The sequence below is a fragment of the Agelaius tricolor genome, unplaced genomic scaffold (assembly GCF_023055355.1).
Source record: "Agelaius tricolor isolate 1412-34295 unplaced genomic scaffold, bAgeTri1.0.p SCAF_1, whole genome shotgun sequence".
Classification (NCBI taxonomy): Eukaryota; Metazoa; Chordata; class Aves; order Passeriformes; family Icteridae; genus Agelaius; species Agelaius tricolor.
The window spans coordinates 74,723,680-74,740,338 of NW_027269261.1; the positions used below are offsets into that span (position 1 = coordinate 74,723,680).

Consider the following 16,659-nt stretch of genomic DNA (forward strand, 5'->3'; position numbering starts at 1 on the left):
TGTACTTTCCTGTGTGAGGCCCTTGGGAAGAGGGGGGCAAGGCACATGCATGAGATTTGAAGGATTAGTAGCAAACTTCAGACTTTCACTTTGAACTTCATGGTGGTTTTCTTAACCTTCTAGCTATACTTGATCACATTCAACTTATTTATTTGTTCCCAGTGGGAAAAAAAAAACCAAAAAAAAACGTTCAACCCATCCCTATCTGTCTTTTAAGTTCTGTGTTGGATGTTAATTGTTACAGGCAAATAAGGTCTTGACCTGGCAAATGTGCACATGCTTTGCTGTATTTGCATGATTAACTCTTTTGAAGTGAAGCAGATTGAGCCTTTGATATTGTGACTTGACAGAACTCCTTGAAGTGTGTGCACTCAGGCTGACTTACAGGTGGTGGGGTTTAGCTCCACAGTGTTCACAGAGTTCAGTTAGAGGCATGGAGGGGGGAGGATAACTGCAGGATGAACACCTGGAGGAATTACAGGCAGCAGAAGAAAAATATCTGAATATTAATCAAATCAAACTTTCTTTATTTAATAGGATTGGTAAAATGGGGTTTAGAGTAGTGCTTATTTTCTATCCTGACATTTTGGGCCATAGGATCCATCAAGGATTTTCAAAGCACTGTAAGTGATAACCAGGAAAGGCAAGATTTAATTTTGTTACATGCTGATACACCTTTCTCCTGGAAGATTAACAGAGGATGTCAAATTGAAAGGGTCCAGAATTGTTGCAGCAGCAGTGCTTTCTAACTAGAAAGATGTGAGAATGCTCTGCATCACGTCTGGGATTGGCTTGAAAAAATACACTGTGTGGAACCTGTCTGGCACTTGTGTAAGGCCTCTGTGCTGCTGCATCCAGCTCTGGGGTCCCAGGTACAGGAAAGACATGGACCCGTTGGAGCAGATCCAGAGGAAGGGTACAGGAGTGGTCATAGAGCTGGGACAGTGAGGACACAGGGAGGGGAGAGCCTGTTCAGCCTGGAGAAGGCTCCAGGGTGGCACTGGATTCCTTCCAGTACCTGAAGGGGCTGTAAGAAAGCAGGAGAGGGACTGGCTACAAAGGGCCTGGAATTGACAAGGGGGGATGGCCTTAAGCTGAAAAAGGGAAGGTTTAGATTAGATGGAAGGAAAAATTCTTGACTGTGAGGGTGCTGAGCCACTGGCATAGGTTGCCCAGAGAAGCTGTGGCTGCCCCATCACTGGAACTGTTCAAGGCCAGGTTGGATGGGGCTCTGAGCAGCCTGGTCCAGGGGAAGGTGTCCCTCCCATATTGAACAGGATGATCTTTAGAGTCCCTTCTAACCCAAACTGTTTGGTGGTTCTCAGCACACCAGTCTGGGGCTGCTGGGCTCAGCCAGCCTTGCCACTGCATTTCCAGCACCAAACCCCAGGTAAATCGAGCAGCAAAACTGACTGAGGGTGTCGAGGAGCCCGTGGCTGCCAGGGCTGGAGGCACAGGGACAGTGGGTGAGGAGCCTGGCTGGCAGGGGCCAGCACTGGGCTTGGGTAAGCAGGGAATGGTTTTGGCTGGAGGGCTGACACCTCTCTGGTACAGCTGGGTGTTCCAGCAGAGGGCTGACACCTCTGTTCTGGAGGGCTGACACCTCGCTGGTAGAACAGGGTGTTCTGCAGGGCTGACACCTCTATTCGGGAGGGCTGACACCTCTCTGATACAGCTGGGTGTTCTGCAGAGCTAACACTCTCTGGTACATCAGGGTGTTCTGGGGGCTGACGCCTCGCTGGTACATCGAGGTGTTCCAGCAGAGGGCATCCCGGCACTGCAGGATATCTATCCATCGGCCGGCCCGCTGTGCTGCGGGCTCGGGGAAGCACATTAGTATGCTTTGGGGACAGAGCTGTCACACTTGGTATTCCGTGTCGCCTGTGCGTTCCCGGCGTTGTTGTTCAAAGCCCACGTAGATCCACAAAGGCGCAATTAGCGATGGGATGCGAGGGTGTGCGTTTGCTTTAGGTTCAGTGGTGTAATTAGACATAAATTGAGATTTATGAATAATTTACAGACTTTGATAGAGGAGGAATGAAAATTAAGTGGGGAAAGAAATAAGTTTGTGTATCTCAGTTCAGTGTTAGAGTATTTTTAAAAAACTGTTTTGGCATAATCTTGATTGGCTGCTGTCTTGTAATGCTTTCAGAAATTAATTTGGTAGTTATTATTGAAATTAATTAGATGTTAAATGTTTTTTGCAAATCAGACTTTTTTTTTTTCCTGGGTGGAGGGTAATGATGTTTATTCTTTTGAAAGAGCACCGGTGAATTCCTTACTGCCCTTACATTTGTGCTTACATAGTATGTTTGGGAGGGGCTCAGGCATCCTACCCTGCTCAGAGCACTACTAGGACCTAGCAAACTAAAAATGTACAGCAGTTCAGAAGCTCTGGAATTGCTTTCCCCTCTCTTTTTGGGGGGTCTTTCAGAGGGAAGATTGTGATGTTCTGGAACATCTCTATTGCCCTCACTTTAGTGCCTGGTTGATGAATGTCATTTCAGATCCAGCATGTGGAGCACAGTGTTACTCACACTTTACCTTTGTTGCTTTCACAAGACAAGTCTAAAATTCTTGGTTTTCATTCCCCTGTCGACTCAGGTTGGGTGTTGTGTTTCAGATCTTTGTTACAAAGCTGCTTGCCTTTCGTGCCTGGGCATTGAACCCACAGTGAACATTGTACAGCTGAAATGCAAATGCTTTTCCAAATCATCTGGCTAGGTTGATAATTACTGCGAAAGGCAGGGAAGCGTGACGCTGAGGTGGTTATTGCTCTTTGTGCCCACATCTGAATCAGTGAACTGGCTGAGGTGTGCCTGTTACTGCCAGGGCCTGTTCCCTGGCCTGGAGGGCAGCTCACACAGTCTGGCTGCATGCACAGCATTAAACTTCCTTACCATCTGCAGTGGGCATCAGTGCCCAAACTGGCTGCTCTGGGGTCTCTCCACTGGGCCAGATTTTGGGCTGAAGAGTTATCTGGGAGCATGATAGCTGCCCAGAGTGTAGAAACTGTGCCAGACATTGTCAGGTTCCAGTAAACGCTGTAAATGAGGTTTCTAGTAGGTGCTCTCAGGTTCCAGTGGCTGGGAATATGCCTGATGCTGTTTAGTTTGCCTGTATAGATGCAGTGCAGGGATTCTGCACTGATCTATAACTCATTTCCCTTCTGTGCTTTTTGTTAGGTTGACTTTCTTTATCACTGTGTTGATGGGAGAACTCTGCATTACTCCACTCCAAGATGTGGTGCTTGAGTCTCTCCTTCTTCTATATCCATCTCAGTATGTGCAATACTGCACATATTGCAGTGTTAATTAGGATTCACTCCTCTAGAGTTCAGCAACACATGTTACAGGAGGATTAGAGCTGGACCCTAAAAGAGTATCTGTGCCTTATGCACTCCACTAGCACTGTTTTTGGAGTAGTTTTTTATCTCTGTATTAATTGAAACAGTTTGGTAAATTATGGATCCATGGAGGGCTTTGACAAATACAACAATCTGTGTAACACCACAGAGCAGGGAAGTCACCCTCATTGCATCTGTAATATCACTTAGAGATAGTGTTTTGTTTGTGTGTGGGTTTTGTGTATTGGTTTAAGGTACTGAATTCAATACTTAATGTGGCATAAAAGCCACACCTTTTCTAACCAACATTCCCATAGCTATTGCTTTCCTTGTCATATCTTGAGCCTTATTTCTCCTCAGGCTTCCTGTCTTTGTCCATAGAAGGAATGACTCCATTCACTGCTGGCATCTTCTCCCTGTATGAGAACCTTTTAGGCCACAGCCAAGTTGTTGCTTTTTATTTTCTCATGGATGAACTAAATGGCCAGGAGTCAGCTGAGCTCTTTGCCCTTAGGTTTTTGTGTCATGTGCTCTTCAGGGCAGAAAACGTGACAGTTTTTTAGGCCTAAGCAGCCAAAGGGCACTGAAGCCACCAGGAGTGAGGAGTGGGACAGTGGTGCAAAGACATGGGCAGCTTTCTCCACCATGTACCTACCAGGCAGGGCTTTTCTTCCCTCCTGTCTCTCAGGACTGGGCATTGCTTTTAGTGGACAAGGATTCCTGCTGTCAGAAAAGTGTCTGCAGCAGTGACCTTCCCAGTATTTCATTAGCTGATGAGTCAGACAAATGAATTCTGGCAATGAACTTTAACTCGATTAAGCAGTGGATTTTTAATAACAGAATTAGAAGACTAGCAACAATGCTTAAGGATTCACTGGGCACATAACAGGCTTTTGATAGGTCATATGTAAAGCTCCTTGCTAATACATGGTTTTCCACTTCCACAGTTAATGTTTCACAGCACTTCACTGCTGCTTTGCTGCTTCTGTCTCACCTGTAAAGAAATGAACCCAGGCAATACATTTTCATTGCAGGTTTCCAAGAAGTACAGCGAGATCGAGGAGCTCTACCAGAGACTGGCAGCACGGTATCCACAGGTCTCTCTGCCACTCCTGCCTAGAAAAGTTCTCTTTGTGGGGGAATCTGACATCTCTGAGCGAAGAGCTATGTTCAATGACATCATGAAATTCATCTCCAAAGATGAGGATCTAGCAACGAGTCCTGAGTTACTGGAATTTTTAGGTAACTAAAAGATGTGAGTGTCCCCTCTCCCAGGAATGTGCTTTATGGAAGTGTTAAGTTCTTGACTTGGGCAGCCAAAAACTAGAGAGTGCCAGAATAAAAGCTGTCCCTGAAAATATCCTCATGTGCATTTACAGTGCTGCACAGTCATGTTTGCTAGTGTTTCTCCCTCCTCTAAATGGACACCTGCCTCATTTAGAGGTGTTGATAGGTACCTTCAAAACAAGCATTGTGCTAGCCTGTCCCTGATTTCCTGCTGTACTTCAGAGCATGTAAGTTTAGAAGGCTTAATAGTCATATGTTGTCAGTGGGGAGATGGACCCTAAAGGGACAGTTCAGGGTCTCTCTTCCATGTTTTGTCTGGTTTTCCTGCAAATTATTTACTCTGGGAAAGATTTAAATGGAAGACAGATTCTTTGTTAGTTAAACACATTCTATGGCTAGCTTTTTCTTCTTTTTAGTTTGCTTTAATATTTTTTCTTAGTTTTCCTTAGATTTATGTCCAGCTCTTGTTGTCTTGTCTAGTGATTCTTACAGTTCTTTTCTGCTGTCTCTTGGGCATAGCAGGGAGTTACTGAATGGGTGGAACATATGAGTTCTCTGCTTTTAATTCACCTGAGGGCTGCTGAACAGGGAGTACTCCAGCCTGGTGCTGTGCAGGATTCTTAGTGGAGGGTTACTTTTAAGTGAAGTTGCAAGAAGCTAACAAGTGTAAACAGCCCATTTTGCAGAAGTGTCAGGTGTGGCCAGATTAGTTCTGTGAACTGGGAGCTTCCTAAAGTCAAAGGGGGCAAAGCTGCTTAATGCATGGCAAAATCCAGGTGGTAAGGTTTTTGTTTGGGCTTTTTTTTTCCCTGAGCAGTATTCTCTTGGAAGCAGATCCCTTGCACAGAGTATTCAGAATTTATGTTGATTGATCTTTGCTTGCTGGTTAACCTAACCATGGTGCACATCTGTAGGTAAACTAGGCTGGACTTCATTCTGTGGGCAGGTTGGGTGCAAGTAATGTGAAATCAGAATTTGCATTAGAATAATGTCAGTCTTACCCTGATTTGGCAGATGCAGACATGAAAAGCTGGGTGAGATGAGTCTCCCATGCCATGTTCCTTCAATAGTCAAAATGGTGTAGCCATGAATTTTATTCATCACAGTTTTCAGTAGCCTTTTTTTTACCTGGGCTCATGATTTCAAATTGCTTCCCTGGACATTCAGAAACTCCCCAACAAAGAACCTCATTTTCTCCTCAGCAGAATTTTCTCCTCATTCTGCTGCTCTTTGCATGAACAAGTGTGGTGAGAAGACTTAGTTTTATTTTTCAGTTGGCTGAATTTGCTGAGCTGGATGCATCTTGCATACTGAAGGGTGTTAGAACTTCAGGCTTCATTTTTCAGTGTAAACTGAAGAGCTGCTGTAGAAACATGCTGTCCAATGCTCTAATTTTAACCCAAGTTAATTAAACTGTATCAAAAAGAGGATTTTATCTCTACTAGCTATGTGAAAGTTAGCTACCTACATCTATGCAGAGTATTTACAGTGTCTCTGTAGCCAGTAGAAGAGAAATAAGCACTTCAGAGAGAAACTCACATGACTTCATTTGGATGGGATGAATCACCACGTGGAAATTCTATTGTTTCTGTTGACTGTAGAAGGAACATAAATAACAGATTTGACATGTGCTGCTGTGTCTCAGATAAAGTTCATTTCCTCTATCTTTCTCTACTTAACTACTTTGAATCAGTAAACAGATCAGACACAGGATGACACATAAAGGGAGCAGTGGGAGTGTTTTGAAAGAGTTTCACAAAAGCTGATCATGTCCTTCATTCCTTAAACAAAACTCTCAGCAACAAGTGCAAGGTATTAAAAAACTGTATTTTTTATCTTGTATACTCAGTTTTGCCTCCATTATCGTGTTTTGCAGGAACAAAATCTTCCAGTGCCATTGACTTCAAGGGTAAAAACATACCTGATGACAGGGAGAAAGAAGATGAAGAAAATGAGGCATTGGATTTTTTCCAAGAGGAGAAGACACCTGACTTAATCTCACAGCTTTTATCAGTGGAAGATGTCAAAAAAGGGGAGAAAAAAGAAGGGGGAGATGAGGAAGAAGAAGAAATTTTAGACCCTCTTGGTATAATCAGGTATGGCTAAAATCCTGTAAATTAGGTATTTAGACTTCAGCCTTTCTGAATAAGGCTGTTGTATGTCACTGTCCCCACACTGCTAAATTTCACAGGGGAGGAGGGGCCTCTACACTTCATGAATGAGGTGCTTTGATAGAGGGAAGAGACTTGGTAGTGCCTTTTCAGTGCATCCCTCAGGACATTGAAGTGACAGGGACATGATGAGTGCCTTGGTAGCAGTCCCAGCTACAGAAGGTATTTTGCTGGGCACTGCAGGGTTCCACCACAGAGCATCAGCCCTCCAGCATCCAGTGGATGTGCCTTCTGGAGTACACAGGACACTCTGATTACAGTGTCTGGAACTGCTTTTGAGCTCACTTGTGCCTTTTCTTTCCTTTTTCCTTTGTCTGAAGGTGTCAGATGCTAAATGCCACTAAGGCATATGCAGTAACAGCTTGAGAAACAGTAATTGGGTCAAAGCTTCCTGATACTGGTATCTGTGTGTCCAGTAATTTTCAGCTAGTTACTTTCTTTCCTTCAAGATGGAATTTCTCACTGAATTCCAAACTGATTTCTACTAAACTCTGGAAGCAAATTAAGCTTTTCTGTGCTCGGATCATGAGTATCAACTACTTTTTAGGGTGTCTCAGGCTTTAGATGTCCAAGTGGAGAAGGTGTAGCTGTTCTTGATCTTCAGTAAGCACTGACTGACCCAAGTGGATGGTTCCAGCCACCCAGAGTCCCAGCCACCACTGAGTGTTGTCTTGGATCTAGACTGTGCTTTCAAAATGCTTCTGCATAGCAATAGGAAGTAACTGAGAGTAACAAGCCAGACCCCTCTCTTGGTGTTTCCCAGTGGCATTAAATCATTTCTGGGGGATCATTCACTCTAGGTCTAAGCTGGAGTCTCCTACACTAAGTTTGGTCAAATAAGATGAATAATACTGGAAGCACCATTTGGACTTTCCTCCTGCTATTATAATCATGTAATTGTGGATGCCCAGATATTGTCCTTTTTACTTGAAGTATTTAATCCTTTAAATCAGAAAAGATTCACCAGAAAAACATTAACTATTACTCTTTTGATAAAATGTGCTGAATTACTCAGCATCAAAATTATTCTTTTGTTTAAGGAGAGTTAAAAAATTCAAGTAACTATTTACAACAAGAAGTTAGATAAAGCAATACTTCCCACAAAATGGTCCTTAGTTTGTATTTTTACAAAAGCAGCTGTCCTTTTTTGGATAGGAAAATGATCTATTGGGTTAACAAATGCAATGTTATATTTTCCAACTTATAACAAATAGAAGCTGTAAAAAGCTTGCTGTGCCAAAACAAGCAAGAAGTTTGCTTTTCTGCTCTGCACAGCTTGACATAGCATTTGAAAATCTTGATTATTTTGGTCTTCTAATGCACTGAAGGATGACAAGACCTGGTATTTAATCCTCATTTAGTTTATTGCTTCCATTCCTTCCAAGTACAGAATTGTTACTGAATCAAAATAGCTTCATTTATATAAGAAGTGTGGTCTTCACTGGGACAGAGCTGCAGCTCTGCAGCAGCAGTTATGCAGTCAGATGTTTTTCACTCTAAAGCAGTGGCTGGCTATCTATAAAAGACATCTCCATATCTGTTTATTACTGTTTCTGTGATTCTCACATGTGCAGTGTTGGGGCAGAAACATGAAAGTGGAAACAAGAATTCTGAGGTGGATTTTTCATTGTCGCTGTTCTCCTGCAACTCATCCTGCTTCCATGGAAGTTATTTTCAGCTCACATCAATGGAGATCAGATTGTACATCAGCACTGTATCCCAGCTCTGTGCCTTCTAGTAAGAGGTGTCTAGGTGAGAGGCCAAAGGCAGGAGCTTAGTAGTCAGTGGATAGGCAGTTCTCAGGGGACATCTTAGGGTCTTCTGTGCCTGTTAAAATGTTTGGTGCTTGCATGCTTTGAAGAGGGTGCTGAAGCCCCATAGCTTTAGTGCTTCACATGTGCTTGAAATTACTTTGGCATGGGAATGAATAAACAGGAGGTGAAGCAGATAGATAAATGTGTTTAGTAGTAAATTGTCCCCTAGTGCCTAGTAAATTCAGGTTTAAAAGGAAAAAAAAAAAATCCATGCTCCTTTCCCCTCTGAAAAACCTTTGGAAAGCAGTACAGTCAGCACTGAAACAAGCCAGTCCATTTTGTGAAGTAGTGGTGTCCAGAGTGCTTTGAGCAGCAGAGCTCCAACCTAAATTGAATCATGTGTTTGGCATAATCTTACAGGTTTTTTGCTTTCTGGATGAGGATGAAACTGCTCCAGTAGCACAGGCCTCCATATGCTGTCAGCATGCTTCATTTGGTAACAACTTCTCCTGGGCCAGAAGGCTGTGAGTTGGATTTGGCCCAGCACTGCTGCTGTGCTGCTGAACCACCCAGTATCCAGTTAAATATCAGGCCTTAGGGGTAAAATGCTAAGCTAGGGGCTTTTTTTTCTGGTTTTGTATTGCTGGTGTCCATCCAGGTGGAAGCTCATAATGGGCTGGTTCCTTTTGCCTGGAAGAGACATCCCAGTGGTGCTGATTGTCTGCCTCACTTTCAGGGCTGTGTCTGAGCTGCTCTTTGATGTCAGTTCAGCTCCTCATCTTTTGTGGGTATTAATGATGATCTACAAACTTGCCAGTTCAGCTTCTCATCTTTTGTGGGTATTAATGATGATCTACAAACTTCATGTTTCTCTGTTGTATAGTTCTTATGCCTCAAAGCTTTCTCTCTGTGTTAGCAGAATGATTCTGGGATTCTTACTCTTAACAGGATTCTTACTCTTAACGGCATTTTGCTCCTCTTAACAAGAGGAGGGCTTGGGGTTTTGCTCTTTTTTCCAAACCAGGAACATGTCAAAAACAATAGATATTTCTGATTAAGTTTTCATCTTTTAACAAGCCTCCTCCTTTATATTTTTTTACCCCAGAAGCCAGGTTCTTCCTAGAATAAAAGGTGCTAAATATTAACTTATATTTGTGGGATGCAGTGTTGAAATTCATTGAAATATGTTCTCTTCACCTTCTGCCTTTCTTGATAGTTTGGAGTACTGGTATTCCAGTGTATTGTCACCAATTACTCTGCAGGTTTTCCTGGACATTTGTAGAAATCTTTTCAGCTTTGGACAGAATATACAGGTCCTGTAGGAAAAATAACTCCTAATGCAGAGTAAGACTATTCTTTGATATCAGCTGTGCATAAGGGAATGAATTATAGTATACTCAAGTTTGTAGCAGTGGCACACTTATAGCTCTATTTCACTCTTCTTAGTACTTTAAGTATACAGTGACTTGTAAGTCATTGTAAATCTCTCATAGCATTTTTTAAAGGTGCATCTCTTGGGTTTGGGGTTTTGTTTCCTTTTTTTTCTCTTGAGTCAAAATCACTATAATATTCCTTTGTTAAAATGTTTTATTTCCCTGATAAGTAGGAAACATAATTAACTCCCCATTGTAGGGACAATATTAGGTATATTGACTTAGCTTTGTCACCACTCTTTCTCACTCTTCTTTAAATCCATAGAGCTCACCATTTGCAGATACGTATTTTTAAATCCTTAGTAGGCCACCATGGTGCTTTGGTATTGGAGTTTTTAAAGGCGTAGTATTTTTTAAAAATGTTTTGAAGGATTTTCCTCATAAATTGCAAAATAATATCATGTGGCTAGTCTCAGTTGCAGGGAGTTCTCCAACTGACATGCCTTTAGGAATGAAAGAAACAAGAGCAGCCTGAAAGAGGCTAATACATCTGAAGGACAAGGCTTGGAAGAGAAGCACAAGTTGGATGAGCTATTCACCTGAACTTGATATTACTGTTGAAAATTCTGCAATGGAAGAAAGGTGTGATTTGCCAGTGGTTTGAAGGGAGGTTGGCAGGGAGCGAGGGGAGCTGTGTGCAGCAGGGATCCAGAGCAGCATCAGTGCTCATCCAGGGCTGACTGGGCAGTGTCTGGCTGTGGCTGTACCATGACATTCTCTGTCCTCTCAGTGAGGTTGGCTGTGTCCAGAATGCAAGTGCCTGCTGGCCTGGGCTCCCTCCTGGGCTGTGATTGGGATGGTTTGGGAGAAGGCAGGTTGTCCCAAGCCAGGGTGTACCCAGGGGCTGTTCTAACAGCTTGAATTGTTGAACTGAGCTCCTGTGCTCAGACCCAGGCTGTGAAGAAATTATTCAAAAAACTATTATGGCCCCTGTTCTTCTACCCACAGAGCTTTCTGCCTGCTGCCATCTTTACTCCACTCTGCCCTCAAGTTACCTTAGGGCTTGACTTTCTGTAGACAGGTCAGGCATCCAGTTTGGATGCTTAATTCAAGCAAGATGAAGTTCACATTTCCAGGTATTCTTCTTAAAGCTAGTTAAAAACACATCACAGCAACTGAATTGGGTTTTGTCTTCTTCCTCTGTGGGTGAAATACAGAGTTCCACTGTTTATATTTTGAAACCAAGAGCTTTAGCATCCCTCTCCTCCCACTTTGTAGTCACAACAACTGAATTTAGTACTTGTATTCAGTTCATTCCAAAAAACCTCAGACAGCAGCTGATTAAAATGACTGTGAACCAGTTCCTCTGAACAAAGCAGCAGCAATTCTGCAAAAGGAGTGTGGCTGCCGTGGGTTAAAACATGCAGCAGCCCTTTCAGTGCATGCATTTCTTCAGCTGCAGTTACCTTCTGAGGTAATATTTGTTCACCACTTTGGGAGAACCCACCTTTTCCTGAGCTTTTTTTCCTGTCTTCATCAGCTCTCTGCAGCCCTTGTAGGAGCCTCTCCTCCACACAGGGTTCCTCCCTTCCGTCCTTTTTCCTTTGCCTCCCTAAATCTTTCAGTGACAGCATGTATTTCCCCAGGCATAGGTTTTTCCTGGCAAACTGCACAGAGGTGAGTATTCCCTAGGCAAGAGTTCTTCTGTCTCATCATGGCTCCTGGAGAGTTTCTATCTTGATTCTGTGCCTTTACTATTGTTTCAGAGGATTTCCTTATGACTTCTCCTCATCCAAATTTGTGCCTCTCCTGAGGAATACAGACACGTGGGTAGGTGGAAGCTTTGCATCTGGTGTGTTTAAATACAGACACAGCTGAGTCCTGACAATAGTTAGGAAGGGATGGGGCTGGTGAGGGCTGACCTTTTGGGTGTCTTCTGCCAGGGGTTTTTTAAGTCTTTTTGTAGCTGGTTATTGCTGGGGTCAAGCTCAAGCACCTCTAGTGCTAGAGGTTTGCTGTTGCTGGGTTTAGTTGGTAAGGAGATTATTAAGGCTTTCGGTGCTTTTGCTGGCTGCAGATGAAGTAGGTGATGGCTTGGAGCAGCAGATTGGCAGGGAATGAGCAGCCAGGAGCCAGCCCTGGCCTTGCCAGAGCCTGTAGAGCCAGGCAGGCTGCAGGAGGAGGGTAGGTTGGCACACAAGCCAGCAGTTGTTTCTGGGTTGCATCCTACACCTTTGTGTTTCCCAGCCCCTTAGTGGCAGTCAGGCTAGAGCTTGACTCCTGAGTTGTTGATCCCAGTGCTCCCTTTCCTTTCCTCTTCCCTGTTGTGGCAGAAGAGCTGAGAACAGCCTCAGCCTTCTGTCTTTGGGGAAGAAATAAGTGGCATCATTTGATCTTGCTTCCTCTGCCAGAAACCTTGGGCAGCTGAGAGTGGCTGATGGAGAGGCAGAAATCAGCTTAAGGGGAATCCTGCATTCGGGAGGATTCACCTATTACAGCTCTGGGCACAATCCTGCATTCAGCAGGATTCACCTATTACAGCTCTGGGCACTCCATCAATAAAACCAAGTGGTTTTATTGATGGAGTGCCCAGAGCTGTAATAGGTGAGGGCAGTGTACTTGCTCATGGATTTTCCCCTCCAAGGAAGAAAATTTCTGCAGGCTGGAGTGGTGTTGCAGCGCAGCTGCTGTCTGCTGGACAGATGGTCTGGAGCAAACTTGTCAAAATGTGCATTCAGCTGCTGTGCCTTCTGGTCCTTGGCTGGCAGGATTGTATTGCTGCCACTCCTCAGGCATCCTGCTCCTCAGCCACTCACAAATTCACAGCTGCCTTTTGGTCCAGCCAGGTACGTGTTTGCTTCCCCTCTGAATCCTGTAGGATTTATACACAGCATAAAAACAACTTGTCTGTTTGTCCTGGTCAGCTAAAAGAGAGTGAAGGTGTCAAAACATCAAAGAGTCAAGATACAGGTTATTTTTTTCTTTAACAAAATTCAGATAGTCAAAACAATGAATGGCAAAATAGAGCTTTGTTTTCCTAGCAGTGTGTGTATCTGTGCTCACAGCTGTGAGGCCTTCAGAGATTTAAACAGGCAAATCTCTATTTTCTGTCAGTTGTTGAGTCACAAGCTTAGGTTGCAAGGCATGCTTGACCATCACTTTGCCAAGTGACACAAGTATTTGTCACAATTCCAATCCAGCTGCTGTCAGATTGGCAACTCACAGCATCCCAGTAAACAACCCTCTTGGTCTTCTACTGACAGATGAAATTTTTCTGAAAACCAAAGATAATAGTCTGGTATAGTGTTCTTTTCCATCAAAGAGAGAAGGAGAAAAGGGAGCAAAAATTCTGTATTACCTAACCAGTTAGAGGATAAGCCTGCCTCACTTTTCAGAAATTGTCTGGTCTCAGCCTTTTTTAGGGGCAACCTTGTAGCCTCTCCTTGGACTGTTTTAACTGAGTGTCTAGGGAGTAAAGCAGGTTGGCAGGAATGCTCTCCTTGCAGGAATTCTGTCCCTTCAGTTTATCTCCTGAATATTTTTGGTTTTATAGGTGCTTTGTGAGTGGTATTTCCTATGCAGAGGGCTTTCCTTTCTTTTCTGCCACCAATCCCATCTCCTGAGAACAGCTTCCCATGTGTTTCCTTACTGAAAATCTTGCTGTGCCCCCACAAATGGGAGGTTGAGGGAGATCGAAAGAAAACAATGGAAAATGAAACCATGTTTAACTGCTGGATCTCACAGACTCATCCATATTCATTCTCTTTAAAGTCTTCTGAGTGGCAGAAACCTGTTCTTTTGAGATAACTCTACAAAGGTTTGTGTGGCTCTGAGTAGTGGAACTGAGACCCCTTCCTAGCTGTACTTCCCAGCCAGGAAAATCAAGTTGGATATGTGAAAGACTTGGCCCTCTTTTCTCATGGCTTTCTTTGGGAGGGCAGACTGAATGGAATTATGCTCAGGAAAACTGAGATTTTTGGGTACTCCTGGACTTGTAGTTGACATATCCATAAGCACTCCTTCAGGAGAGTGTATTGCACAGGTGGTTGCTGCTATGTCTGCACCTGGCAATCAGAAAGAACTGTACCTTGGGATCAGAGCTAGGGCACTCACACTGTCAGAGAGGTTGGGAGTGGATACACAAGTCACAGCTCTAAAGTTGGCTGCTCTGTGTTTTCTTTTCTTTTGGAAATAGTCATTTCCCTGGCCTAAGGAAAAGTTGTGTGAGTTCTCCCCGTGCCAGCATTGTCCTTATCTGCATTCATATTTCCCTGTCTAGTGTTGGATTTTTGGTCCCATGAGATTGTGCAGTCATTATTTCCCCAGGTTTTTAAGCAGTTGCCTGGCTTAAAGTTCAGTGATGAGTTTTTGTCATGACAGGCTTGAGTGATTCCAGTACATCCACAGCTGGAACATGAGAATCCTCTGGGAAAGAGTTTAAGTAATTATTTTAATGTGCTTCATTTTCTTTCTGATTAGAACACTGAATATACTTTAATGGGTTTTATAAATAGTTAATTTGTGTTTATGCCATCATCCTAAGCCCAAAGGGCTGAAAATAGCTCTCTAGTCTGTGTAGTGTTACAGCTGTGTACCATCCAGTGGTGCTTCCAAGCAGAACACAAATGTGACTTCACCTGGGGTAAAATGCAGCAAGGACTTAATTGCTTCATGCAACACTGCATTGCAGCACTATAAATGAAGAACACTTAATTCAACTGGAAATGCAGAGAGAATTGCACCCATGTAAATGCAAATACCCAGCTTGGAATTTGACCAGATTATCAAAGTATATTGTCTCCTTTTGATAAAGATTTCACAGGATTTTTAACAGACCTGGTTCATTGTTTACAGTGTACTAAAGGAATAAAAGTTAACATGCATTTTTCTGTATACAGAAGAACTGTAGAGCCAAGTAATATCAGGGAACTGGAATGAAATGCCACTGCCACTAGCTGGTACCAGCTTTCAAATAATTCCCATACTCCTCTGAGTGAACTCCTGGCTTTTGGTTTCCCCCTCCTGTTTGGCAGGACGTGCAGGCATTTGTAGCAGAGCTAGGCAGCACTGAAGGTGTGCAGGAGCTGCTGTGAGCATATCCAGCAAGTCCTTACTTAACTGAGAAAGAGAGGAGTAGAAGGCAGGAGATCCTTTAGAGAGGCCACAGCATAAATTTATGACTGCACAGAATCAGAAGTGTCTTTTTTTTTTTTTTTTACTTCTCCTTTGGAAGAGGATTGAACATGATGTAATTGGGCAGATTTAAACATGTTTTGTTTCACGGACTTTACAATAATAGGATGACTCAAGTCCCTAATTAGAATAAAAAAGCATTACCTCATCGATGAGCCTGCTCCTTTCACCAAGGCAGGGGAAATCTTTAATCAACAGATGCAGGGAACTGCTCATAGATGAGACAGACTGCTAATGAGGGATGGATTCAGAGCTGCCCTACTGCTTTACTGTGCACTGAAGAAGCTGTCTGTGGGGTGAATGTGGGCTCAGTTTAAGTAGAGATGGGAGACTTGTTTTTCCTTTCATCTGATGCTGTCAGGTTCCTAATTCAGCAGACTTAATAAAACCATTGTTCATTTTCCCCATGGACCTGCTGCAGACATTTCTGTCTTCATTTCAAAGGATCAAAGAATCAGATTTTGGAAAACCATTTTTGAAAGCAATCTGTAAAACTTTGCCAAAAATGCATGATTTAGCTGTATAACTATAGATTGGTACTAATTAACACACCTGGGGATCACATCTTTTACTGCTGCCCCTTGCAGCATTTGGCCAGGTCTGGAATCACCTGAATTTTCAATTAAAAAGGAATGGCCCTAAGGACAGATGCATCAGCAGCTCTTCATTCTGCACTAGAATTTCTTGGGTCATATCACAGTACTTAAAAGTTAGATTTCTCCATTATCCCTTTAGTAAAAGGAATAAAACTGATTTTATAGATCTGCCTGGAGAAAACTTTCCCTTTGCACAGAAATATGGCATTCAGATAGTTGTTAATGACATTGTTGTTGAAGCAAAAGAAATGCTTTCCATTACCTTCTGTACATTTTGGGTAAGAGTCAAACCCTTTTTTTCCGTATTGCCTGATATGCCCAGTCATGTCCAGATCATAGGGGAGTAAGATTCATTATGAAAGTGAAATACACAGCTGTGGTAGGTGGTTTGACTGTGGCTAAACTAGTAAATAAAAGCAGACAGGAGCTGTAGTGTTGCTTTTGCCAGCTAGAATAAAGTAGCTTCTGTCCAACAGTTGAATCCTTCCTCTCCCCAGAGCAAACTGGCCATGTCCAAAAGAGGAAGGGCCCTAAGCTTGTACTGATCCCTAAACTTTGTCCAGCCATCATTTGGGAAAGCAATAATTAGCCTGGGCCAAATTCATGCTGGGGAGCATGCTACAAACTCAGAAGGCAGTTACTGTGCACCATTATCCCAGCCCATGCACCCACCACATTTATTTGCTGTTGTTGGCCTTTTTTTTTGCCCTCTGGGCAGCCTGAGGAATGTGCATTTTTAGAAATGAGGATTGGAGCTGTTGGGGCCCTGTAAGGAGGTGCCAGGCAGTACTGAGTGTATGACTGTCACCTGAGGATGCTCCCTGCCATAAACCCCCAGGTTCTGGCTGCTGGCTCCTCTCAGCTGGCACTCTCTGGGTGGTGGCACAGTTCAGGAGCTGGTCTGGAGCTGGGTAGGTGCAGCCTGCCTCTTTGGGGCTG

General features: G+C 43.4%; 1 protein-coding gene across 1 annotated transcript in view; it reads left to right on the plus strand.

Annotated features, from left to right (window-relative positions):
- Positions 1–16,659, plus strand: part of HS1BP3 (HCLS1 binding protein 3) — a 55,928-nt gene that overhangs the window by 11,273 nt on the left and 27,996 nt on the right. Inside the window, exons 3-4 of the mRNA XM_071440061.1 lie at positions 4,381–4,588; positions 6,510–6,729. Of these exons, the coding sequence (XP_071296162.1) occupies positions 4,381–4,588; positions 6,510–6,729 (428 nt within the window). The remainder of the gene's footprint in view (positions 1–4,380; positions 4,589–6,509; positions 6,730–16,659) is intronic.